Consider the following 21,091-nt stretch of genomic DNA (forward strand, 5'->3'; position numbering starts at 1 on the left):
AAAAGTCTGGAGTGGTTTTATTATATGACACACAAATACCATCCTATGATCCAGTTTGCCGCCCCTGAAAATGAGGAAATTGGTACTCTGCAGAACAGGGAGTCTGACATCCTGTAAGTAAAAGGACAGAGGTCCAGTTTCCCACTGTGTCCTGTATGCCATTGTACTGGTAAAACCATGAGCTATTTCTGTCCTTGCTTTTTAGGAAGGTATAAGAAAGCAGTGTTTGAAATGTAAAATGTATGTGTAAAATGTGAAATGTAGAAACATGCCTACGTGATGCTGAACTGGTGGGACAAAAGTATTGCAGAATTGGTATGTCTTTTGCAAAGCCATAGCCACTCTTTTATTGGCATAAAATACGCACAGCTACTACTCTTTCTGCACCGCTCTGCTACGGCTTCGTTTGCAGCCTTTTTGCCACACAACGAGAAATGAGTAAAGCTGTTGCGGCTTCCTTGCCGAGGCCGCGAAGCGTGCAGAAGAGGCCTGGTCTGTACTGTGCTCGCCCTGGCTGCACACGCGGACACAGGCACCTCGTGGCCTCTGTGGTGTGTGAGGATTGCGCAGGATCCCGTTACGCAGTTTGCATCCCCTCTGCTGGGCCCCACTGCCCGGGACATCAAAACGTCCAGAACTCTGCGGCCTACGTAGAGATGGACTTTTAGTTAGGGACCGTGGTGCTACCCCTGTGCTGGTGCCGAACCGGCGCCGCGGCAGCAGCACGTTGGTGCTGAGCGCCGTGACCCGCCCCCGCGGGGGCTCGGCGCAGAGCGCGCCGCCAGCCCGTGCAGCTCCGCCTGCGCGCGCCGCGGGCCCGCGCTCACCCTGCCGGCACCACCCCCGCGGGCCGCAGCGCGCCTGCGCGGGCGCGGCGGGGCGCGGCGCCGACGCGAAAGGCGCGCGCGGCGCCTGCGCGCGGCGGAGCGGCCATGAAGGTGGCGGTGGCCGGCTGCTGCCATGGCGCCCTGGACAAGATGTACGAGACGCTGGAACTGCTGCAGCGGCGGCACAACGTGCGGCCCGACTTGCTGCTCTGCTGCGGCGACTTCCAGGCCGTGCGCAACGAGGCGGACCTGCGCTGCATGGCCGTGCCCGCCAAATACCGCCACATGCAGACCTTCCACCGGTGAGCGCCGCCCCGCCGCGCCCGGCCTCGCCGCGGCCCGGCCCGGCCCGGCCTGGTCCCTACAGTGGTGTCGTGTCCCCGCAGGTACTACTCCGGCGAGAGGAAGGCCCCGGTGCTCACCATCTTCATCGGCGGCAACCACGAGGCGTCCAACCACCTGCAGGAGCTTCCGTACGGCGGGTGGGTGGCGCCCAACATCTACTACCTCGGTAGGGCTCGGCTGCCGGCTTTTGCCGCGCCGGCCGCGGGTATTCCGACCCTGGCCCCGGCACGGCTCAGCCCCCGCCGTGACGAGCCGCCCTCCGTCTCCCCTAGGTTACGCGGGCGTGGTGCGGTTCCGCGGCGTGAGGATCGGCGGCATCTCGGGCATCTTCAAGTCTCACGACTACCGGAAAGGTGCGGCGGGGAGGCCGCGGGAGGGGCTCTCGGCCGCGGTGGGAGGCTCTGGCTCCTTCTCTCGTATCTCAGGCACTGGCTCTTGACGCTGGAAACCTCCCTTGGCTTTACGTGTGGATTTCTGTGGCTTTCTGGAGGTGGCAGGCGTTACAGTAGTTGCCTGCCAACCACAGCAGGAAGCGATTGTGCCAATTGAATGTTATACTTGGGATGGTCTTTGTTCTTCCTTGGCAGTGTCCTTTTAGCGTCTGATGCAAGTCTGTTTAACTTTTTCTGCATAAAACATGCAACTTCAGTGTGGTATCTACAAATGTGCTATCCTGAGCTGAGATTTAGTGTCAGATTGTTTCCCCCAGATATGTGTAGGTGTGTTCAAGAACCCTCCCTTGAAGGGTCTCCCTGGGTGGTCAGAGGTCTGATTGCAAATGTTAGCTGGCATCAGCAAATAGCAGAAGATAGATTTGTCTTTCTGATCTCCTCAACATATGGCATAGTGTTTTATTATTTGTGATTACTGTATAGTGATGCTGTCTTTCCTAAGATACTGTTTCAGAGAAACTTTGCAGGTGGCTTTCATGCTGCAAAGTAATGAACTAGTTTTCTGAAACACTTGATGATTCTATTTAATACATTAATACGAATTACATTTGTCATCATCAAGTAGGCATCGTGCTGACCTGAATGTAACTCGTGGGATATGATCATGAGACATTTTCATGACAGTGCTAGCTATGAAAAATGTAATCTTGCTGTTCATCCTTAAGAGTATGTAGGAGCTCTGCCAGACATTCGGTTTTCTTGTATCAAGACAAACTTGTGGACTAGATCTCCCTTGGTAAGGGAGCATGTTTGCCCTTCTAGAGTCTGTGTTGCCTGTGGACAGTTCCAGGCATGACATTTTAAGCTGCTGCTGAATCTGGCAAGCTGTGCTTTCATGGTTGGTCCTTGAAGAAACACATGAAATCATTGCATCAGTAACCTGAGTTTGGGAGTCAGATCTCATGCAGCGCCTCATGATCTTTTTAGCTTGTACTTCTTCCAAATAAAATGCTGTGGCCTGACTATGTTTTGGCCATTGATCCCTCATATAGAGGGAAGCACTGTGCTTTCTCCAACATAATGCCAGTATTTTGCTTGTTCTTGTATGTTATTTGGCTGTGCCAGCATTTTTGGATGTGTGGCCCTGTGAACTGGCTCAAATAATAGATATCTATGTTGCATGGCCGTGCAGTGATCAGCTCTCTACCTATGTGATGGCACATGGCTGTGCTGGCGTACCTGTGAAGGTAAGGGATATGGCGAAGTAATGAAAGGTGTTATCTTGCCTGAGTGGTGCAAAGCCTCCTTCAGGAATAAAGCACTCTATTTTTCTAAAGCAAGGAACTTCAGTAGAAAGAATTCTGGGTTTCAAGTGTTGGAGTCAAACTCCCATTTTCTTGTTTCAGAAACTGGATTACTGTATACTGTATATTTGTATGACCTCAAGAACCAGCAGTGTTAGGAGGGAACTGTGGATGTAGGCGACTATTCTTTCTTAAATGTTTCAGGCCACTTTGAATGTCCACCATACAACCAGCAAACAATAAGAAGTGCTTACCATGTAAGGAACATTGAAGTCTTCAAACTCAAGCAGGTTAGTGATTTTTTTCTTTGAAAAATGATATATAATAATGATTTTCATTAATTTAGAAACAAGATGTTAAAGCTGTTCTGAACAGTATACTATTAAATAGCTGAGATTTCTCTTCAACATTTGCTAATTTTGACAGACCCATTTATGTGAACTGTGATTCTGCAGTTGTTCCTGTTCCAATGCTTTGCTTAGTAGTACAAATTTGATCTGAGTCAGGCACAGGAATGAGGTATTTTGTTTCAAATGGAATAAAATTAACAGCATGAAAAGTACCCCAGGTATATGCATTTGTTCTAAGTTTCTATTATATGTAGGAAGAAGGGTACTATCTTGTCTAACATAAAGCCTGGTTGATACAAAGTTAACCAAAATATGCAGGAGTTGAACCAGCAGCATGAGCAGATGCCAAATTCCTGTGGTTAAAGTATTTTTGACCCAGGGCTAGGAACCCAAAGGCCAGATTAGCTTTATGGTTGAGACATGGACTACTCCCTGCTTTGTCACAACAGACTACTCTGTTTGGCTGAGATTGTAGTGTGAATGCACGGTTTTATAAGCGTCTTGTGAAGGATTATTCAGGTTGCAATTGTACGCTTAAGTGTTCGCTAGAGACGATTGCTGAAGATGGATGAAGGTTTGCTGTTTTTTGTGAAGAGGTTGATGCATTTTCCTGTGAATTTCATATCAGTTGGACTTGGGTTTCTATTAGAGATGAGGTCTGATACAGCTGACGAAAATATGCTGAATATTGAACCAAGGTGTACTTGGTTCATTGAGACTGCTGCCTCCTTTGAGGAGGAACATCATGTGTGGCCATTTTCCCTTTAAACAAATCTCTTAAATTTCCTGAGAAAGATGATGACTTTAGTGCGGAGAGAACTTTCTCCACAGCTGTACTTTCAAGCATGTATTCTGAGTGTCTAACACTTATAAGGGATATCAGAACATCACTGTAAGGCAATGTATGTAAAGCACAACTGACTGTCTTGAGAAAGTGTTGCACAAACAGTGGGGACTAGAGTCCTTTAACTTCAAAGACCATTTGGAAGATTGTGCTTACTGGTATAACTTCATTGCTTTAAAAAGCGAGGCTCTTAGTCACTTTTATCTGATCTGAGACAGAACACCTGCTGTTATACAAGTGCCATTTTGTGCTGTGTAAATTTGAAACTTGGTCTAAATATGTGTTTTATTTATTCTGTATGCATCTTTGGCTCACTAGCTAAAGCGTCCAATGGATATATTTATGTCGCATGATTGGCCAAGAAGCATATATCACTATGGGAACAAGAAACAGCTTCTTAAAATGAAATCCTTCTTCCGTCAAGAAGTGGAGAGCAACACACTAGGAAGCCCTGCTGCTTCAGAGCTTCTGCAGTATCTGAAACCCTCTTACTGGTTTTCAGCACATCTTCATGTTAAATTTGCAGCTTTCATGCAACACCAGGTAAAGAAAGAATCAAGAAAGTATGTGTCCCAAGCGCACTTAGGAGTTCTAATGCAGGTAGTCATGTCTGGAAAAAACAACTGTTCTTAATGTTTTCACTCAGTTATTAAAGCTCAGCTGCTAAGCCCTAAGACATTAAGTAGTCCTAAGACTACTAGCTTATGCAAGTAAAACAGATGTTTTGAATTGATGGTGTGACTATTTCATCTTCATGGACAGCATGAAAAAGCTAACCACTGAACTTGAAACTTCCTGTTTTTTTTTTTTTTTAATGTACAGTAAACTTTCCCTTTTAGTCACTCTATTGGGAAAGGAGACAACTTTGAAATAAAGTGATAGAGAAAGGCAGCAAGTGACTCAGAAGAAGACAGTGGGTTAAATGGAATGGGAGGGTGCCTGAAGTAAGGCTTGGCAGATGAAGTTCTCCGGGCTGCTGAGATGAAGCCAAAAGCCCCCATAGGTTGAGACTTTTTTTTGGCTGATTTAAGTTGTTCCTGAAAGTTGTGTCACCTGCTGTTCCTATTTGCAAGCTATTTGCTTGTTAAACTGTAACTCTAGACCTTCCTGACTCAACAAGTCTGTTTCTAATTTTGTTAAAGCTTTTCTTTCAGCATCAAGGTTAAGTATGCTCAGCTGCCTTGGCTGAGGGAGACCTGTGGCTCTTGCTTTATCTTATTAACATCTACATCCAATTTCCTCTTTGAATTCTGCTGAAGTCTGTTTCTCTTTATCCCTCCATCTCTCTGTTATATCCATGATGTTTCTCTATTTCAGAAACTCTTCTTCTGTCTTAATTATGCCTTTAAATCTCTCTACATAACTTGATTAAAATGGTCCTATTTCAATAAATATTAATAACAGTGTTAACTGCTTGTTTCCTAGACAGCCTCCAAAGAAGAGCTACCAAAAGCAACAAAGTTTCTGGCTCTGGATAAGTGTCTGCCTCACAGAGACTTTCTGCAGGTGATGACCATGTACAGTGGGTTTTTACTTTTGAAGTACTTTATTTGCCTGGATTGCAGAAAGTGTGCTGAGATACAAGGGATTGAGGCATTCCTCAATCTGATAAATGGGGTATTTGGAAAGAAACTAGGACTGGTGCACATGTGGAATGGTTTTTGTGTAATATTGCCTTGAACCAAGCAGACCATAGGCCCTAGCATGCAGGGGTGGTGTTTGCTTATTCCTACCATCTTTTTTTGCCTTAAAACAAGTAGTTGACCTAAGTGGAGAAGTAGCTGGACTTTATCTTGAAGTGAATCTCCTCTCATGCACTTTTGACAAATGTCAAATATAAGAAGAAAGTGTCTTGAGGCTATTCTGCTTCTTTTCCGTACCAGTTTGGGTCAGAGAGGGATCTGGAGAGATGAGTTCAGATAGGTTGAGTACTGTAACTTGCTTTCAGTGCTATGGATTCCAGCAGGAATTGAAGAAACTTCCTAGAAGCATGGCTATACTTCCTTGTTTGGAGTGTATCTTGGCTAGGAAGGGCAGCAGCTAGATCTAGTTTATGGGGATTTTTAATGGGAAGTGTCAAATGGAGTATCCTTATGGTATCTTTGCTGATGAAGAATAATTCATAGGTCAGTCTGTAGGGACTGAGAGATGGGTGAAATTTCACCTAGACAAGGTCAGGGTGAGACCCCTTGGAGCACTGCACAGTTCTCAGTAACTGTTTTTAAGAGACCAGCTTTCAAGCTTGAGGTGGTATAGGGAAGGGATATCTGCTCAGAGGGAAGAGCCTTTCTGTTGCAGGTGCCTGAAGGCCATTACTTGTTTAGGTTTCACTTATGGGAAGCATCAAGCCTTCAACATGCAAAGGGGAAGAGAATCTGTACCAGTAGAGGACTAGAATGGATGAATAAGATAAGTTGCGAATGAGGTTTTAGCCTGGAGGTTACACAAAGGTCCTAATCAGTAAAGAATATTGTTTGGAAACAGTAAAGTGGCAAAGTTTTTCCCACAGCCGAGTCCATCAGCTCAAACAATGCCTGTGGTGGCAAGGTTTGCATTCAACAACCCATAAACTCCCAGGCAGTTTTATGCTCCTGCCTTCTGAGGGTGAAATTAGTATGGATTATGGTAACCCCAAAACATAGGTCAGTTTATCTACAGCTTTTTGTCTAGGTATTGAAAGATTGACACCAGCAGTGATTCAAAAATATCTTACTGTTGATGCCTGGCCTTTGAGATGTGCCTGTTGTATACCAGCTGTGCCTTTGCTTCAAGGTTAGGCTATTTGAATGTGCTCTGTGCAAGGCTATGTCACAAACGTGAACCAAGGCTACAACTGGCATAGAAGACAACTTGCCAAGAGCAGAGCAATGTTGATGCGCATGGCCTGCATGCGCTGCCTGCACTCACATCTGTAAAGGTGCTTAAATTAACTTCCTTTGCTTTGAGAGGGAGCTGCCTACAGCATATTCTTCAAAGACAGTTGAGCATTTTAGTAGTCTTCCATAAAGTAGTTTTTTTTTTTTTTTTGTCAACTTAAAAGAAAGATGATTCATTACCTGTTCTTGGGATGTGTAGTAGTATCCATTTGCCCTAGATGTCTTTGGAGTTGGGAGAGAGTCTGAGGGTAGGCTTTTGCTATGAAAATATATGCTGGGGTGCTAGTCTGCATTTAAATTCCTATAGCAAATCTGGCCTGGAGGATTGCTGCCTGCCTGCCTTCCTTCCACCAGCCTGGTGATCCAACTGTGTGCAGCTCTGGCTTAAACTGTCTGGGACAATTTTAAACCTACTTTAAAAGGTTGAATTGGTTTACAGATCACTTAAAATCAGAGCTGACTAGCTCAGTTGTGGCTAATCTGAATAGATTTGAAGTAACACTTCAAACTTTATTTCTGTCGAGAAATAATTCATCTGTTTTGCCATTTTTCTTCTTAAAGATAATAGACATAGAACATGATACTAATGCAAGTGAGTCCCTGGAATATGATGCTGAGTGGATTGCAGTCCTCAAGGCTACCAACAGTCTTGTTAACGTGACTCAGAGTTCATGGAATATGCCTGAAAATAATGGCCTCCATGCAAAGTAAGTAGCAGACGAAGTAGAGAGTGGAGTGTGCTTTTTCTTGGACTGGAAATATGCTTATCTTATATTTGTCTATTCTGCAGCCTGTTTTTCAGGACTATACAAATGCCTTGGAAAAGAAAGGGGCTGAAGACGAGCTGTGCTCTGGAGAATAAAATTTCTTTACTGCTCTGTATGGGCAGTTTTTTTTTTTTTTTTTTTTAATCTTGGATATGACCATTGCGGGGGGTCACTTATGATCTTGAAAATTTGGCTGGATTCCTAGATTAGGATAGTAAATGCTTATTGGGTGTGTGACATAATATACAAATCCTTGAGGGAAAGGGTAATGTCAGTATTAACCAAAGGTAATATATGCTTCTGAAGAAGCATTTGAGGAGTCTGGTATCTGTGGTTAGATGAATTAATTATTTTAAGAGTTTTCTTTGCAGTAGGAACAGAAAATACTCAACAGCTGCGCTTGTGGTATCTTTATACACTTATTTAGGTGGGATTACAGTGTTACAGAAGAAGCCATCAAAGAAGTGTTAGAAGAGCTGAATCATAACCTCAAAATTCCCTGTAACTTCACATTGACAGCTGCTTGTTATGATCCCAGCAAGCCCCAAAAACACATAGAACCAGTTCATACCATCAATCCACAGACCACTGAATTTTGTGCCCTGTTTGGCCTCACTGACATCAATGACAAGATCCAGCAAGCTAAAGAAGAGGACTCAGTACGTGGAGAATATGAAGAGGAGGAGGAGGAAGAGGAGATGGACAGTGCTGGGTCAGCAGAGGAACCCAGTGAATATAATACAGATAATTCTGGGCTTTCATCCATTAACCCAGATGAAATAATGCTGGATGAAGAAGGTGGTGATGAGGACTTGAGTACATGTTCTGTAGATCCTTCCCCTGATCATCCTCCTGACTTCTCTGCAAGTTTTTCTGACATCAGAATCATGCCAGATTCCATGGTGGTATCATCGGATGATGCTATGGACTCCAATAATGAGGAACTGGAGAAATCTGGGGCGAGTAAGCAGACTGAAGAGAAGAGCTTGAATGAAAGATCTTTAAAGCGCATTGGTTGTAATGAAAATGGGAACAGTGGCATGAAAAAAATTAAGAGAAGGAATCAAGCTATCTATGCTGCAGAGGATGAAGATAAAACAGAATAATTCATATGATGAATAACTTAAGTTCTCTCCCTACCTTTTTATAGGAAGGTGGTGAGAGCTGTAGTGAACTTCTTATGATTTTAAGAGTATTTTATCTTAATCACATTACTTTAAGCTGCAATGAGCTGTATGTACCTCTCACAAGGAGGAATACCTAGCTGGATGAAACATCTAAGCCAGAAGCAAACTTTTCCAACAAAGTACCTTGTCAAAGGGTTTAAAGCTTGTGTATAATCAGTTGATTTTGCTTCTGTTCTTGGTTATTGGTGTACACTGCTACTTCTGCTATCCAATATTTATCATGCTGCTTTAACAAGAGGAAAACTTTTAAACTGTAAGTCAAGTTGAAAGTGAGAGGATGTCTAACTTACGAGACTGAATAGTCTGATTTTATTGCCTTTGTTTTTGTTTTACACCAAAATTTTAATACAAAGTTAGCGTAAGCAATGACTCTGAACTAAATTTAGAGGTAGAGTTATTGGGATGATAAAATGGCAGTAGAAGAAGAGTGAAGATTTTTTTTTTGTCTCTGGAGCTGGTGATATTCCATATGCCATAGAAATACTTACTAATCATAAATGACAGTGTATATCCAATATTGGCTTTTAATTATAGTTCTGATAGAAAGCCCAATCTCTTAATTTCAAGCATGACAGTTTTATTAGGAACATGGAAGAGAGCATTTCTTAAACTCACTTGTGTGCTGTTTCTCAAAACTTCAGAAACATCTCTCGGAACTAAAATGTAACTAGTTAAGATGAACAGCTTCTTACATGAGAACACCATCGTTGTCTCAGTCCTTACTAAGTAGGGCAATGTTCCATCTTCATATGAAAGGACTGACGTTTATAAATTGCTCGAGACGGCAATGGATACCATTAGCCTGGGGTTTGACCTAATGCTGCTTTTCTCTAGTGTGTAATTTGCCTAATTCTTTTAATTTGGTCTGGAGTCTTCCAAAGCATCTTCATAAACTTCAGCTGAAGTTTAACAGGAGCTGCCAGGAAACTGGTCTTCTCTGAAGCAGGATTTTTTTTTTTAACTATTTTTGCCCCAAAATACTAGCAAGCAAATTGCACTCCTTTGGGCCTAAAAGGCTGTTAAGATGATAAAACTTACTGAATCATGAAAATGCCAAGGTTTTCAGGAACTATAGCAAATAAGTCATAATACTTACTAGCCTTACAGCCAAGTTCAGCATGCAGTTTGTACTGTGCTTTCTAGGAGTCTGGACAGAGCAGGACTTCCTCATGACTGTGTTGCCAGGTATGCTTTTGAGACCAGAAGTACCTCCCATGTTCTTCCACTCCTCTAAAGCCTAGGCACTGTGGAGAAGAAAGCATCTTTATTGGCACACGGATTTGGACAAGGAGCTAAGTGTCGTGGGTTGGTGAGACTGAGCTATAGCAGGGAAAATATTAGAACATTTCTGGGTCAAAATGAGTTTCAGATTGTGGTATTCATCTTGCCTCTGTTTCTCTCTGGTCAGCACTTTACTATGAAACCTAAATGCATGTGAGTATTCAAAAGCTAGGAAATGCCAAAATTAAAGTTCTCCACAGTCTTGATCACCAGCTTTAGCTGTGTGAGTTGATGCTATTAGCATCCTTTTTTTTTCTTTCTTTCCCTAGAAAATCCTGTATTGTGTATTAAATGATTACCTGGGCATTGCTAATACTCCTCGTGTATCTCTTTATACCTGCTCATCTGTCAGAACGCTCACTGAAGAGTTGTAAGAAGTGATGTAAAAAAAATGGAAGTTTAGTATAACCCTCAGTTTATTTAAAATAGCTATGAACTGTCAGCTGGATTACTGAAGATAGCTGACCTTTATAAGTCCTGGATCTGTTGCTAAGATCTTAATTATGCCTATGTTTCAGCTGATCTGAAGACTATAAAGGAAGTACTTTTTCTTTTCAGCTGATCTGAAGACTATAAAGGAAGTACTTTTTCTTTGCACCCTCAGAAAGATGAAATTTTAAGTGTAAATTCTGAACGGTATGAATCTGGAAGATGTTGCTTATATTTGATAGATTTTAGTTTGATTCTGTATGATTTTAAAGTAAATGTCTTTGATAAATGTACTTTGGCTTTCTAGAAAGCAGAAGGCTTTGCTGAGGTAGAATACTGATTTTTAAATCTTTAAGGATTTTTTTCCCCTTTCTTTTAATGAAGTATTTCAGCACCCACTGAGCAGGGTGCAGATGGTCAACATACTTACCACAAAAAATAGTTTGAGTACAACCCCTGTCTAATCTGCATAGAGTTACTGTGCTCTTTCTTCCAGTTACTTGCATCCTCTTTGCAATTTAAAGCATCCGTCTCTACTGTGCTCTCATCCATTATGGATTTTCCCTGTCAGCAGCATTCTCTGCTGCAAGTAGAATTCAGTTGTGGTGCTGAACTTGAAGCTTCTCCAATAAAGATAACTAAATATTTCAAGAAGTGTGTAAAAGAGTAGGAAAGGCTGATAAAGTTTTATCGGCTTTAAGATCCAGATCCCTTAGCCCTCTTTAAAACTTCTTTTTTAAAGTCTTTAAGATTATCTGATTTCTTTAATTTTAGTGAGAAATACCTAGAAAAGGTTTGTCAGACTGTGGTACAGTTTATAAACACGTTGTTCAGTATAGGAGACTGCATTTGCTTTGAGAACTTTTTCAGTGTTATCTGTAAAGTGCTTGAGAAAAGTATTCCCTTGTTTCATTCCAGGCTAACACAGGTATTTTGGTCAAAGCATGTTGTATTAATCTACTCAAAGAACAAACTTTAAAAAAAGGGATATAACTTTTTTTTTCTTGGAGTATTTTTCAAATTAAAGCAACTATCAGCTGCTATTAAAGTTAACTTGTGAAAGCATCTTAAAACGTTTATTGTGCTTCCCTCTTAGCCTCTGCCCTCTCTCTGCTAACAGCTGGCAAACGGGTGTTTAGCAGCTCCCTTACAAGAGCAAAAACGAAGAGTGAAGTGACCGCTGAGTTGTGCTGTTTTACCTTCCCCTCACCCCCCTTTAAAGCGCTGCTCGGGGAAGGGGAGTGACGGAATTCGCATCCCCGCGTCCCCAGGAGCGCCCTCAGCGCCCGAGGGTGGCGCTCGGCTCAGGCTGCCGCGGGCTGCTGCTGCCGCCTGGGCCCCAGCGCCAGGCCGGCGGCGCCGTGCCGCGGAGAGCGGCCCGACCAGCAGCGCAGCGGCCCGCCCGGAAGCAAGCGCCGATCTGGGACAACACTGCAGTGCCCTCGCCTGCGTTACCGCGCCACGCTCGGGCCCCCCAGCCCGCCGCCACAGCGCCGCGCCGCGACCGCCCCGTCCGGCCGTTAACGGCCGCTGGCGGCCTCGCCCAGCCGCTAGCGGCGCCCCGCCACGCGCGGAACCGCGCACGCGCACCTTGTCCCCTGGCTCCGGGCCGCCGCGGGCGGTGACAGGCGCATGCGCGCCGCGGCGGGCGGGGGCGGGGGAGGAAGGCGTCCGTCCTGCGGGTGCCCGCGGCGCGTCGGCGGCGGCGCATGCGCGGCGGCGCGTTCTCGCAGAAGGTAGCGGGGTTTCTGCGTCGGCCGATTCGCGGGGCGCGAGGCCGCGGCGCCCCGCCCCCTCGCCGCCCCCCCCCCCCGCCGTCCCCGCCCGGCGGCGCCGCGCCCCGCGATGTGGCCGTGCCCGGCGGCGGCGGCGGCAGCAGCGGCGCGCGCGCGAGCGTGAGGGCGAGGGCGCCGCCGCCGGTGCCGCTGCGGCTGCTGCTGCGTCCGCCAAGATGGCGTGCGTGCTGGAGGCGCCGCTCCGCATGAGCGTCCTCTCGGTGAGTGCCGCCGCCGCCCGCCGCCGCCCTGACCTTGGCCCGCGCCGCGCCGCTTTGTGCGCCGGGGCCGCGCCGCGCCGCGCGGCCCTGCCCTGCCCTGCCCTCGCGTCCCCTCCGCCCGCGGCGCCGCTCTTCTCCTCAGCGGCCTCCGCCGCGGCGGCAGCTGGGCTGCCGTGCCGGAAAGCGCGGCCGCCTTGGAGCGCCGGCTCCCCGCAGCGTGCCTCGAGCGCCCTTCCTCGGGCGAAGCGGCCCGGCGGGCGGGCCCCGCCTCGGCGGGCGGGCTCCGCCGCTGCCCCGCCGGCCCCGCGGCGCCGCCGGCCGCGGCTCGCCGCTCCCGGCCTCCCCGCCGCTGCCGTAGCGCGGATACGGCTTTTGGTACTTAATTTGTAGGTGGTGGTGGTGGGGGGAAACTTATTTTCCCGAGTATGATAGACCTGCTGCAGACCTACCAGTCAGCAGGCTGGAAGCCAGGATATTCTAGAAACAGAAGGCACCGGGGAGTCTGAAGTCCAAAAGATTTTTTTTATATATATAGATAGATAGATAGATAGATCTGGTAGATGAAAGTCTGCCGCTGTGCCCCCAAACGCCGTCCTTGATTACCTGGCGGAAGTTTAGCGGTGCGGTTTATTTGGTGTAGCGTAGTAGTGCTCCTGGAGACGAGTCCTGCGGGCTCTAGATGATTCTTTTTCCCTCAGACTTGTGTGAGACTGCAGGCGAGAGGAGCTGCTGGCACCTCCTGCATCTGGATGGGGAGGCAGGACCAGCTTTAGTCCAAACGTAGATGCTTCCAAGAGCAAAGAGGAATTTGCAGTTTCCTTATAGCTTCTTCAAAGGAAAACTCATGAGGGAAAAACGGGAAAAGCGTAGTAGAAGATTGAGTAGGGAAAAAGAATCAAGAACAGAGATAGTGGAAACGTGCTCTGGCACATGTTCACGAGAACCTGCAGGGCAAATTCCCTTCCCTTTTCCCACCCTTCTTTTTTTGGAATGCTTTGTAATCTCTGAGTTTGCAACTTCTCAAAGAGAATAACAACCCACTGGCGCATAAATGTTTAACCTACAACCATGGTCCTGTTGCTGAGAGGAGAGTTAGTTCACTTTGCGCTATAGAGTAGCTCTGGGAATGCTATGGAGAGTCTTGTGCTGCTCTCCTGGTTGGTAGCAGTGTGGGGCAGCTTACAGGACAGTCTCAGAAGTGTGTGAATATGTTATAATAAGATAAGTTTCAGAAAAATGTCCTAATAGGAGCTTCCTTATTTTTGAGGGTTTGCTTGTGAGTGTGCTTCTTGAGCAACATTAACTGTTCTTCAGAGCTTTTTCTGTTATGGGAATTCTGTTTCTTTTTTGTGTAGTAATTACACATAATAAGATTGAAGCGAAGGCAGTACTGATGCCTAAAGTAGACCCCTTCTTGCATGCCAAATCCATCACTATTTAAACACCTGGAGGTACTCTGTTAACTTGCTTTGACTTGTAATACATGGATATCCACATCAGATGCAGCTTATTCTTTAAATCACATTTAAACACAGAGTTAATTCTTTGTGTGGATGTTGCTCAGCAGCAACATACTGCACATTTAAATATGATCTGGTGGTTTTGCTGCTATCTTGTTTGGTAGGTTCTGTAGACTTGCTGCTGCTTTAGTCATTCGTCTTTGTTTGCTATCGTATGAGTTGATGTAAATTATGTTTTAAAAATAGATATTTTTATTTTTCTGCAGGAAGTAACGGCCAGTAGCCGCCACTATGTTGATAGATTATTTGACCTCGATCCCCAGAAAGTTCTGCAAGGTGTCATGTAAGTCCTATGAAACGCATTTGAACTGCTGTTGGGCCTAGGCTAGGTTTGCTTGAATCCCAGTAGTGTGGTATGTCAGTGGAAAGAGATTCTTCCCATCTTTTTAGAGAAATCCTGTTGAAAAACTTAAGTGAATTTTCATGCAAACATGATAGTGTTGTTTTAGCATACTATCACTCTGTGGTACATATGGTTGGTAACCCAGCCTCCCATTTGCCAGAAATGAGGTAAAACATTCTGTGAGCATTCAAAATTACTTTTGACACTTTTCTTCCTTCTGGCCTTTTCCTTTTGCTCCTTTTCCAGGGCTGATGAGAATCTCTTCTCTTATTTCACTGCCAAGTCAACATACCTGCCTCTCCAGCTATTCCCCCTGCTGCCATGCCTGGAGTGTTGATTTTTTGATGTGTGGCTTCTATCTCATCAAAGGGAATTGAGAGCTGAAAGAAAATGCTTCCTTAGAAATTAATTTAGATATAACTTACGTTTCTGTACTGAGAAACAGTACATTCTCAGTATTCTGTTCTGAGATTCAGTAGAAGACTCCTGCTAGTGAATGTGTAGTAAAATTGCTACAAAGGTCTCATTGTTTTCTTACTGTGCTTGGACATTACTTTCCATTTTATTCTCACGGGGATGCAGCGCACAATTCCTTGCCTAGGACTGACTTTTAGTGGTGCAACCAGGCTTTCTCAGGCTTACATGTAACTTGCTTGCTAGCTGTGGCTAACTAGCAAAGTACCAGAAAACACCTGAGCATCAAATGGACCAAAAAGCCAATAATGTTGGGTTTCGTTGCTCGTGGGCAGTCTGAGGTGTTTCCAGTAGCCGATGAGCAAAGTGATTCCCATAAGTGTTCCATGGAAGGAGTAGGCAACATATCAGAGTCCCTTTGAAATGCATGAAAAAGCCTACGTGCATAAAACTCGCTTGGATTTTATATATATATATATATATATATATATATATATTTTTTTTTTTTACACCTGTATAAAGCCTTCTGGTCCTCCAGTGTAAATATTTACAGGTTCTTAACTATTCTCTATGGAAAAATGTAGTTTTATTTCCACTTCTTGGCCTCCCTAGCCCACTACTCACGAAGGCAAGTTGGATATTCCCAGGGGCGGGGATGTGTCTCATCCTGTGTGGGGGTGGCCTGAGCCCCCTCTTTTCTCCTTGGCAGATGCTCTGAGCATTGGGTGGTGCTCCATGCCTGCTGTCCTTTCTTTTCAAAAACCTGTGGAATCCCATCCCTTGGGAATCCCTTCCTTACCTTTTGAGTTGTTTTCCACATCTTCTGAAGTTTAAATGAAGAGTTTTCCCAGAAACAAACATCTTGGGCAGTCTCTTTGTCTCAGCTAACATCTGCAATTCTTCTCATTGTCCATTAATGTCAATAGATTCTAGAGCTGCCTTTCAGTTTTTCTGTGATCGAAGAACAAAATGCATGGGTAAGAGGTGACTATGTAACTGTAGAATATGTCTCTGCACTTAGAGATCATGAAGTTATCTTTTAAAGACAACAAAATACCAGCGTGTTTTACAATAGCTTTCTTCTATGTTTGCCAGTTTGATTCCTGCCTTTCATTATAAGAGATTTTATGCTGCTTCTCCTCATGAATTTTTCGTAGGTCCCTATTATGGTCGTTTTATCATGCAGCTTTTTGAGATCCTCCTTTTCCGGTGGTACTTGGGTATGTCCTTTATGGATTCACTTTGGATCAGCTTCTTTTGGATTCTGTTCTTCCTACCATTTGGATTTTGGTACCATGAAGACCACATGGCAGTATCTTTGAGGCTGAGCTTTATGGAGGAACTATTTCTTCTCAAATAAATGCTCTGAGGTTTGGAGAGATTGTAAGGGGTTGTCTGTCAGGACAGATTTGAAGAAGGTGTTTTTTAACAGTGGATCAGAGTTATTCTAGTTGTTGAAATAACAGATGCTGCTGTTTTGAAACTGCTGAAGGAGTTGCACAAGAAGATGCATTCCCTTAGACTTAGACTTTTTCAAGTTAAAGATCTGACAGGATTTGTGCCTGTGAAGAGTACAGAGAAAAAGGAGGAAAAAGTTACGGGACAGACTTGGGTGGTAAGCCATGTTGGTGATGCTCTGGTTAAGATCCTAATTCTGAGACTCTATCTGTGACACTAAGCAAATCCCATGTGAAGGATTTGTTATTTCTCAAATATGGGTGGAGGGATGTGATACAGTCCAGTTTAGAATAGCGTATGACATCTGTAACAAATTCTGTCAGTCCAAGATTCTCCTCAGGCAGAAAAGAACAACTTTTCCCTTCTTCCTTTGACTTCAATATATCTGAAAAAGGTATTGAACCTGGAATGAACTGATACTAGGGGGAGGTGGGGAGAAGAGGATTCAAGTCCTGTCAGAAATGTCTGTCAGAAGCTTTACCAAGTGTTCTGCATCACTCACTGAGAATATTTGGATCACAAGATGTACTGTTTTTCCTGCATTCTGACTGAAAATACTGATGACCTAGATTTTTATTTTGATTGATGGAACTGTATGAATATCAAGGACAAGAGAATCAGCTGTCTTGAGAGGGTTTGTTTCTTCAGATTGTCTTCAGGTGCAGTAATTCTGTTCTTCACCCAGTATTAAGGAAATGTGGAAGAATAACTTGAGTTTAGGGCTTTTCTTTTATTGCACTCTTGTACATTTTAAGGAAATCCAACTTCTGAATTAGGTTTTATAAAGGTAAAATATAGCTAAATATTTTTCAAACTTGAAAATCATGTCAATCCAGTTGACATCTTGTAACTTGAGAAGGTTTCTGGTTACATATGCTGAAAGGATCTGAATGATCAAATCTCTTATTTTCCTTTCCTTCTCTTTGTTTCTCCAGACAATGAAGTCTTACCTGCTTAGGAGCTTTTTCCTTTTTCTCCTCATGGGAAAACTGAGAAACCATTTCTCTTTTGTCTGGTATTGCTGTATGTAGCTCCACTGTTCTATTTCAAAATCCCAAGTTTCCTGCAGAACTACTTTTCACATCATTTCTATCGTCATATTCATTTGAGCTTTAATACTAGGTACACGTGAAGAAGTAAGTGCTTGTACCTTCCAATAAATCATTAATTTTGAGATTATTAGAAGAATGGCTACTGGCTTTTACTGTACCTGATTGAGAGCTGTTTAAAATGTATAAGGCCATTTCTGCATATCCACATCTGTGTGGAAGTGTGCATATTTATCTTTCTATTTACTATCCTTTTAACTGAGCCAGTTTGATACAGACATAGTTTTCTTCTGTAAACCTAAACAGTACATTATGCTTATGCTGGAGAAGTCTTATGAGTTTGCTTTGTGTCTACCTAAGTGTGGTTGTAAACCTTTTGCCTTCCACACATTCTTCTGTAGTTCACATTTTCTCAAAATACACTTTTAAGACTGCATTCTGCTGGGTCAGCAATAATGTCTGGTAGGCAGCTATTGAATATATTCAGTGTTAACAGTGTATAGATTACCTCAAACCAGTATTGTAGGGGATTAAATACTGCATTGTCTCAGAAGTTCTCTTAAATGTTTTGCCATTATTGGCAGAAAAACAGAACATGGATAACTTTGTAAATTCCTCTAGTGTTGTAGAAGCTTCATCTATCCCGTGATTATTGCTGCAGCAACATCCTGTGCTTTGTAGCATAGCAGTATTTTTTTTATTATTATTTATTTTCTAAATAATTCTAGGTGGTGATCTTTAGACTGTCATTTCTGTCATTTGCTTTTCACTCTCTGAAGCTGAGACCCACTTTGTTTACGTGCAAGACTGATACCTATTTTGGCCTGCTAATTTACTTGCTTGTCGAAGGCTCTTTGAAGAGGCAGTTCGTCATGCTTACCGTTATCCTGGTGTCTTCGAGGAGGAGACGTGTCATTTTACAGAGCTATGTAATTCCCTCTCAGGGGCGGTTTTTGAAAGGAGCCTTCTTCCAGACAAATCTGACTTGCTCAGTGTCCAAACTGGTTCTCATCGTGCTGTTCCTCAGCAGTCAAAGGGTATCATCTTTTAAGACGCTGGATTAGTCAGCATCATGCTGCACTGAGGATTCTCGTGCTACTGCTGCTTCTGTCCATTCTGGATCAGCTTAATCCAGTCAGCTGGAGTTGCCAGATCAGCATTTTCCAGACTTGGGTGGGCTGTTTCCATTTTCAGGAAAACGAAAGATATGGCCTGTAGAAATGCCACTGTCACGGAAGAACCAATTTTCCCATTGAGCGTGTCATCACTGTAGTGGAAAGACTAGTATAGATCTATATGATACACTTAAAATGTTTTATGTGCTTTCTATGATTTTGAGTGTTTGAGAATTAATGTTGTTGATATGAGGAGTATAACAGTTGACATATAGGTCAGAATGTGTGGACCATTTTGCATCTGACAGCTACTGTTTTAGGGTCCATGCAGGCTCAGATTGACAGCTCTGCAGTGGTTATGCTCAAATATTTTGAAGACTTTTTAAAATGAGAATGATATTTTGGTACAACTAAGATACAACTGGGCCTTCACAGGATATCCTTTTGTAGGTTTTGAATGTAAAGCTATGTATGTGTTAAAAGTTCTTTAAAAGGGCAATAGATTTGTACTTGCATTTGACTCAGGATGTTCTGTGCTGCTTGCTGGTTTCTGTCTTCTTCAAATAGAAGATACAAGAAGAGTAGTAACAAACCAGAAAAGAAAGTTTTCATGTTCAAGTAGTTAACTGATTTCCCAGAGTTTACCTTATATCTCTTTTATAGTTGGTTGTTTTGAAATTAGTTGGGAATACTTCAAACTGTGTGCATTTGTCACATGCAGTTTTTTCATTTGTGTATTCTTGGATTTGAAAAAAAAATGTGCCAGGCCCATGTTCAGATGATTGTATAATAGTATCTTGTATTTCTCAGCTATGGCAATTGGAATGAGAGCATCAGTGCAGTGTTCCGCACATGCCTGCAGGGAAAGCTGCGTGAAATGTAAGAGGCAGCTTCATGGAGTGGGAAGAGAAGAAATTCCCATCTCAGTTCTAATGGAGCAACAGGTACCCCCTTCAGATAGTTACACAGAGGCTACTTCTGCCTCTTATTCTTCCTGTCCTGTCGAACAAACCTACTTTAAGACTAAATAATGAACGTTCTGCATCCAAAATATATACAGTCACAATCAGTCTTGTAATGGACACCTCCAGACCTAAATTTGCTGCGGGAGCCGTGCCTTATTCTTAGAATATTAGCTTGTCTTAGCTTCCACCAGAGGGGCCCTGTGGAAACAGAACAGTTTTTAGAGGATTGTTGCTGTTGTACTTTGTATATTTTTGATCTAGTCTGATGCCTCCTAAGCTTGGTGCTTTCTAGTAAATGTGAAAATCTTTCAGATGCAATGGGGAATTTCCAGTTCTAGTTGACTAAGAAGTGATGTCTTTTATTGAAGTGTTGTTTTTATGTACTATCATTCGTGTGTTGTGGCTTGTAAAGTGAAAGCCGTTTCTTTAGATTGGACAATCCAACAGAGGAGTCTGAGCGGGTTTAGGTGAAGCTGAGAGGGAGCTGGGAGCAGTGCTCTGCGAGATTTCTTCCTTTCAAGAGATAAGCTGAGGAACATAATAGCTAGACAAGTCTTTCAGAATGGTAGAGGATGAAGGTGAAATTTAGGGGGCTCAGACATCATTACTGCATCAAGTACTGCTCTGTAAAGAGTGCTTTTAATTATAATAGATCTTGTAGTATGAGGTAGAAGAGAGTAGAAACAGAGGGAAGAGCAAGAAATATGTACTCCTGTTACAGAATCAGGATTTCTCTCTTTTTTTCTCCTTTCTTTATAATGTAGCAAAAGGTACAAATGCATAATACTGTTTAGGGGTTATGTACTGTACTAAAATTTAGAGATGAGGCGAAGCTTTTAGGAAATAAGGCATAGCTGTTACGTTTGGCTAGAAGTCTTCAGGCTAATATGGTTGTTTAATACTTCAAACCTTGAGATTGCCCCTCTGAGCCTATGACAGTCAGAGGTTTGGCAATAAATTGTTTATCAGTGCATCTTTTCAGGAGGGTGTGAAGTTACTTTTCTCTGAAAAACCTGTTCTGGTGCCAACTTCAGAGCAGTCATACTGCTGCTATGATTATTTCAGAAACAGTCTGTCTTTTTTTGCCCATGGGAATAGGAAGGTAACAGGAGGGCTAGCTGGTTAAATTACTCACTAAAAATACTTCAGATGTGCATTGTCTAAAATCTTCAATAACTCTCTCCCATATAGAGAACAGGAGAGTTGATTTGACTCTTGATAAATTATGGAGTTTGTCCTGCCAAACACACTGAATAAGGACATTTAGGTGTGGCTATGGAGTGTGGAGGCCACTGCATCATCTCAGCTGATAGTTATTCGGAGCTGAAAATCTGAGACTCTACTTCCATTTAGAGAAAACTTTGTAACCTAATATGTAGGAGCTATGTCAAATAAACAGCTTTTGGTGATCCTTCAGTGATTACTGGCCCAAGCTGGTGCGGACAGAGTGCCGTATAATATGAGTTCACATCGGAGAACAGCAAAGCAGCTGCTGGAAGGCCTTTCAAAGGGGTTTTTCTGCACTAAATGAAACTTAACGTTTCTCTGTGTGACGTGGACAAAATGCTTTTGGTAACGAGTGGAGAGTTTAAAATGGGAGAGTGGACTAAAACTAATAACTAGAATTCA

The 21,091-nt window shown here is 43.6% G+C and overlaps 2 protein-coding genes across 8 annotated transcripts in view; both read left to right on the top strand.

Annotated features, from left to right (window-relative positions):
* Positions 1 to 929: 929 nt before the first annotated feature.
* Positions 930 to 11,667, top strand: DBR1 (debranching RNA lariats 1). 2 transcript variants are annotated; one of them, XM_062583108.1, is made up of 8 exons: positions 930 to 1,129; positions 1,214 to 1,338; positions 1,445 to 1,525; positions 3,073 to 3,158; positions 4,381 to 4,605; positions 5,488 to 5,568; positions 7,500 to 7,645; positions 8,133 to 11,667. In XM_062583108.1, the coding sequence occupies exons 1-8, from the start codon at positions 933 to 935 to the stop codon at positions 8,809 to 8,811; spliced, it is 1,620 nt and encodes a 539-aa protein (XP_062439092.1). In that variant the 5' UTR covers positions 930 to 932; the 3' UTR covers positions 8,812 to 11,667. The 2 variants fall into 2 exon arrangements, with proteins under 2 accessions (XP_062439092.1, XP_062439093.1); XM_062583109.1 differs by having other exon boundaries at positions 1,214 to 1,309.
* Positions 11,668 to 12,487: 820 nt separating this feature from the next.
* The window catches only part of ARMC8 (armadillo repeat containing 8), a 67,194-nt gene continuing 58,590 nt past the window's right edge, over positions 12,488 to 21,091 (top strand). For 4 of the 6 annotated variants that reach the window (XM_062582646.1, XM_062582647.1, XM_062582648.1 and 1 more), the window contains exons 1-2: positions 12,488 to 12,598; positions 14,325 to 14,401. In XM_062582646.1, the coding sequence (XP_062438630.1) occupies positions 12,554 to 12,598; positions 14,325 to 14,401 (122 nt within the window). In that variant the 5' untranslated portion in view covers positions 12,488 to 12,553. Of the gene's footprint in view, positions 12,599 to 14,324; positions 14,402 to 19,400; positions 19,442 to 21,091 lie in introns of those variants that run through there. The other 2 variants (XM_062582649.1, XM_062582651.1) reach the window with 2 other exon arrangements.

Source organism: Rhea pennata, chromosome 9, assembly GCF_028389875.1.
Source record: "Rhea pennata isolate bPtePen1 chromosome 9, bPtePen1.pri, whole genome shotgun sequence".
Classification (NCBI taxonomy): domain Eukaryota; kingdom Metazoa; phylum Chordata; class Aves; order Rheiformes; family Rheidae; genus Rhea; species Rhea pennata.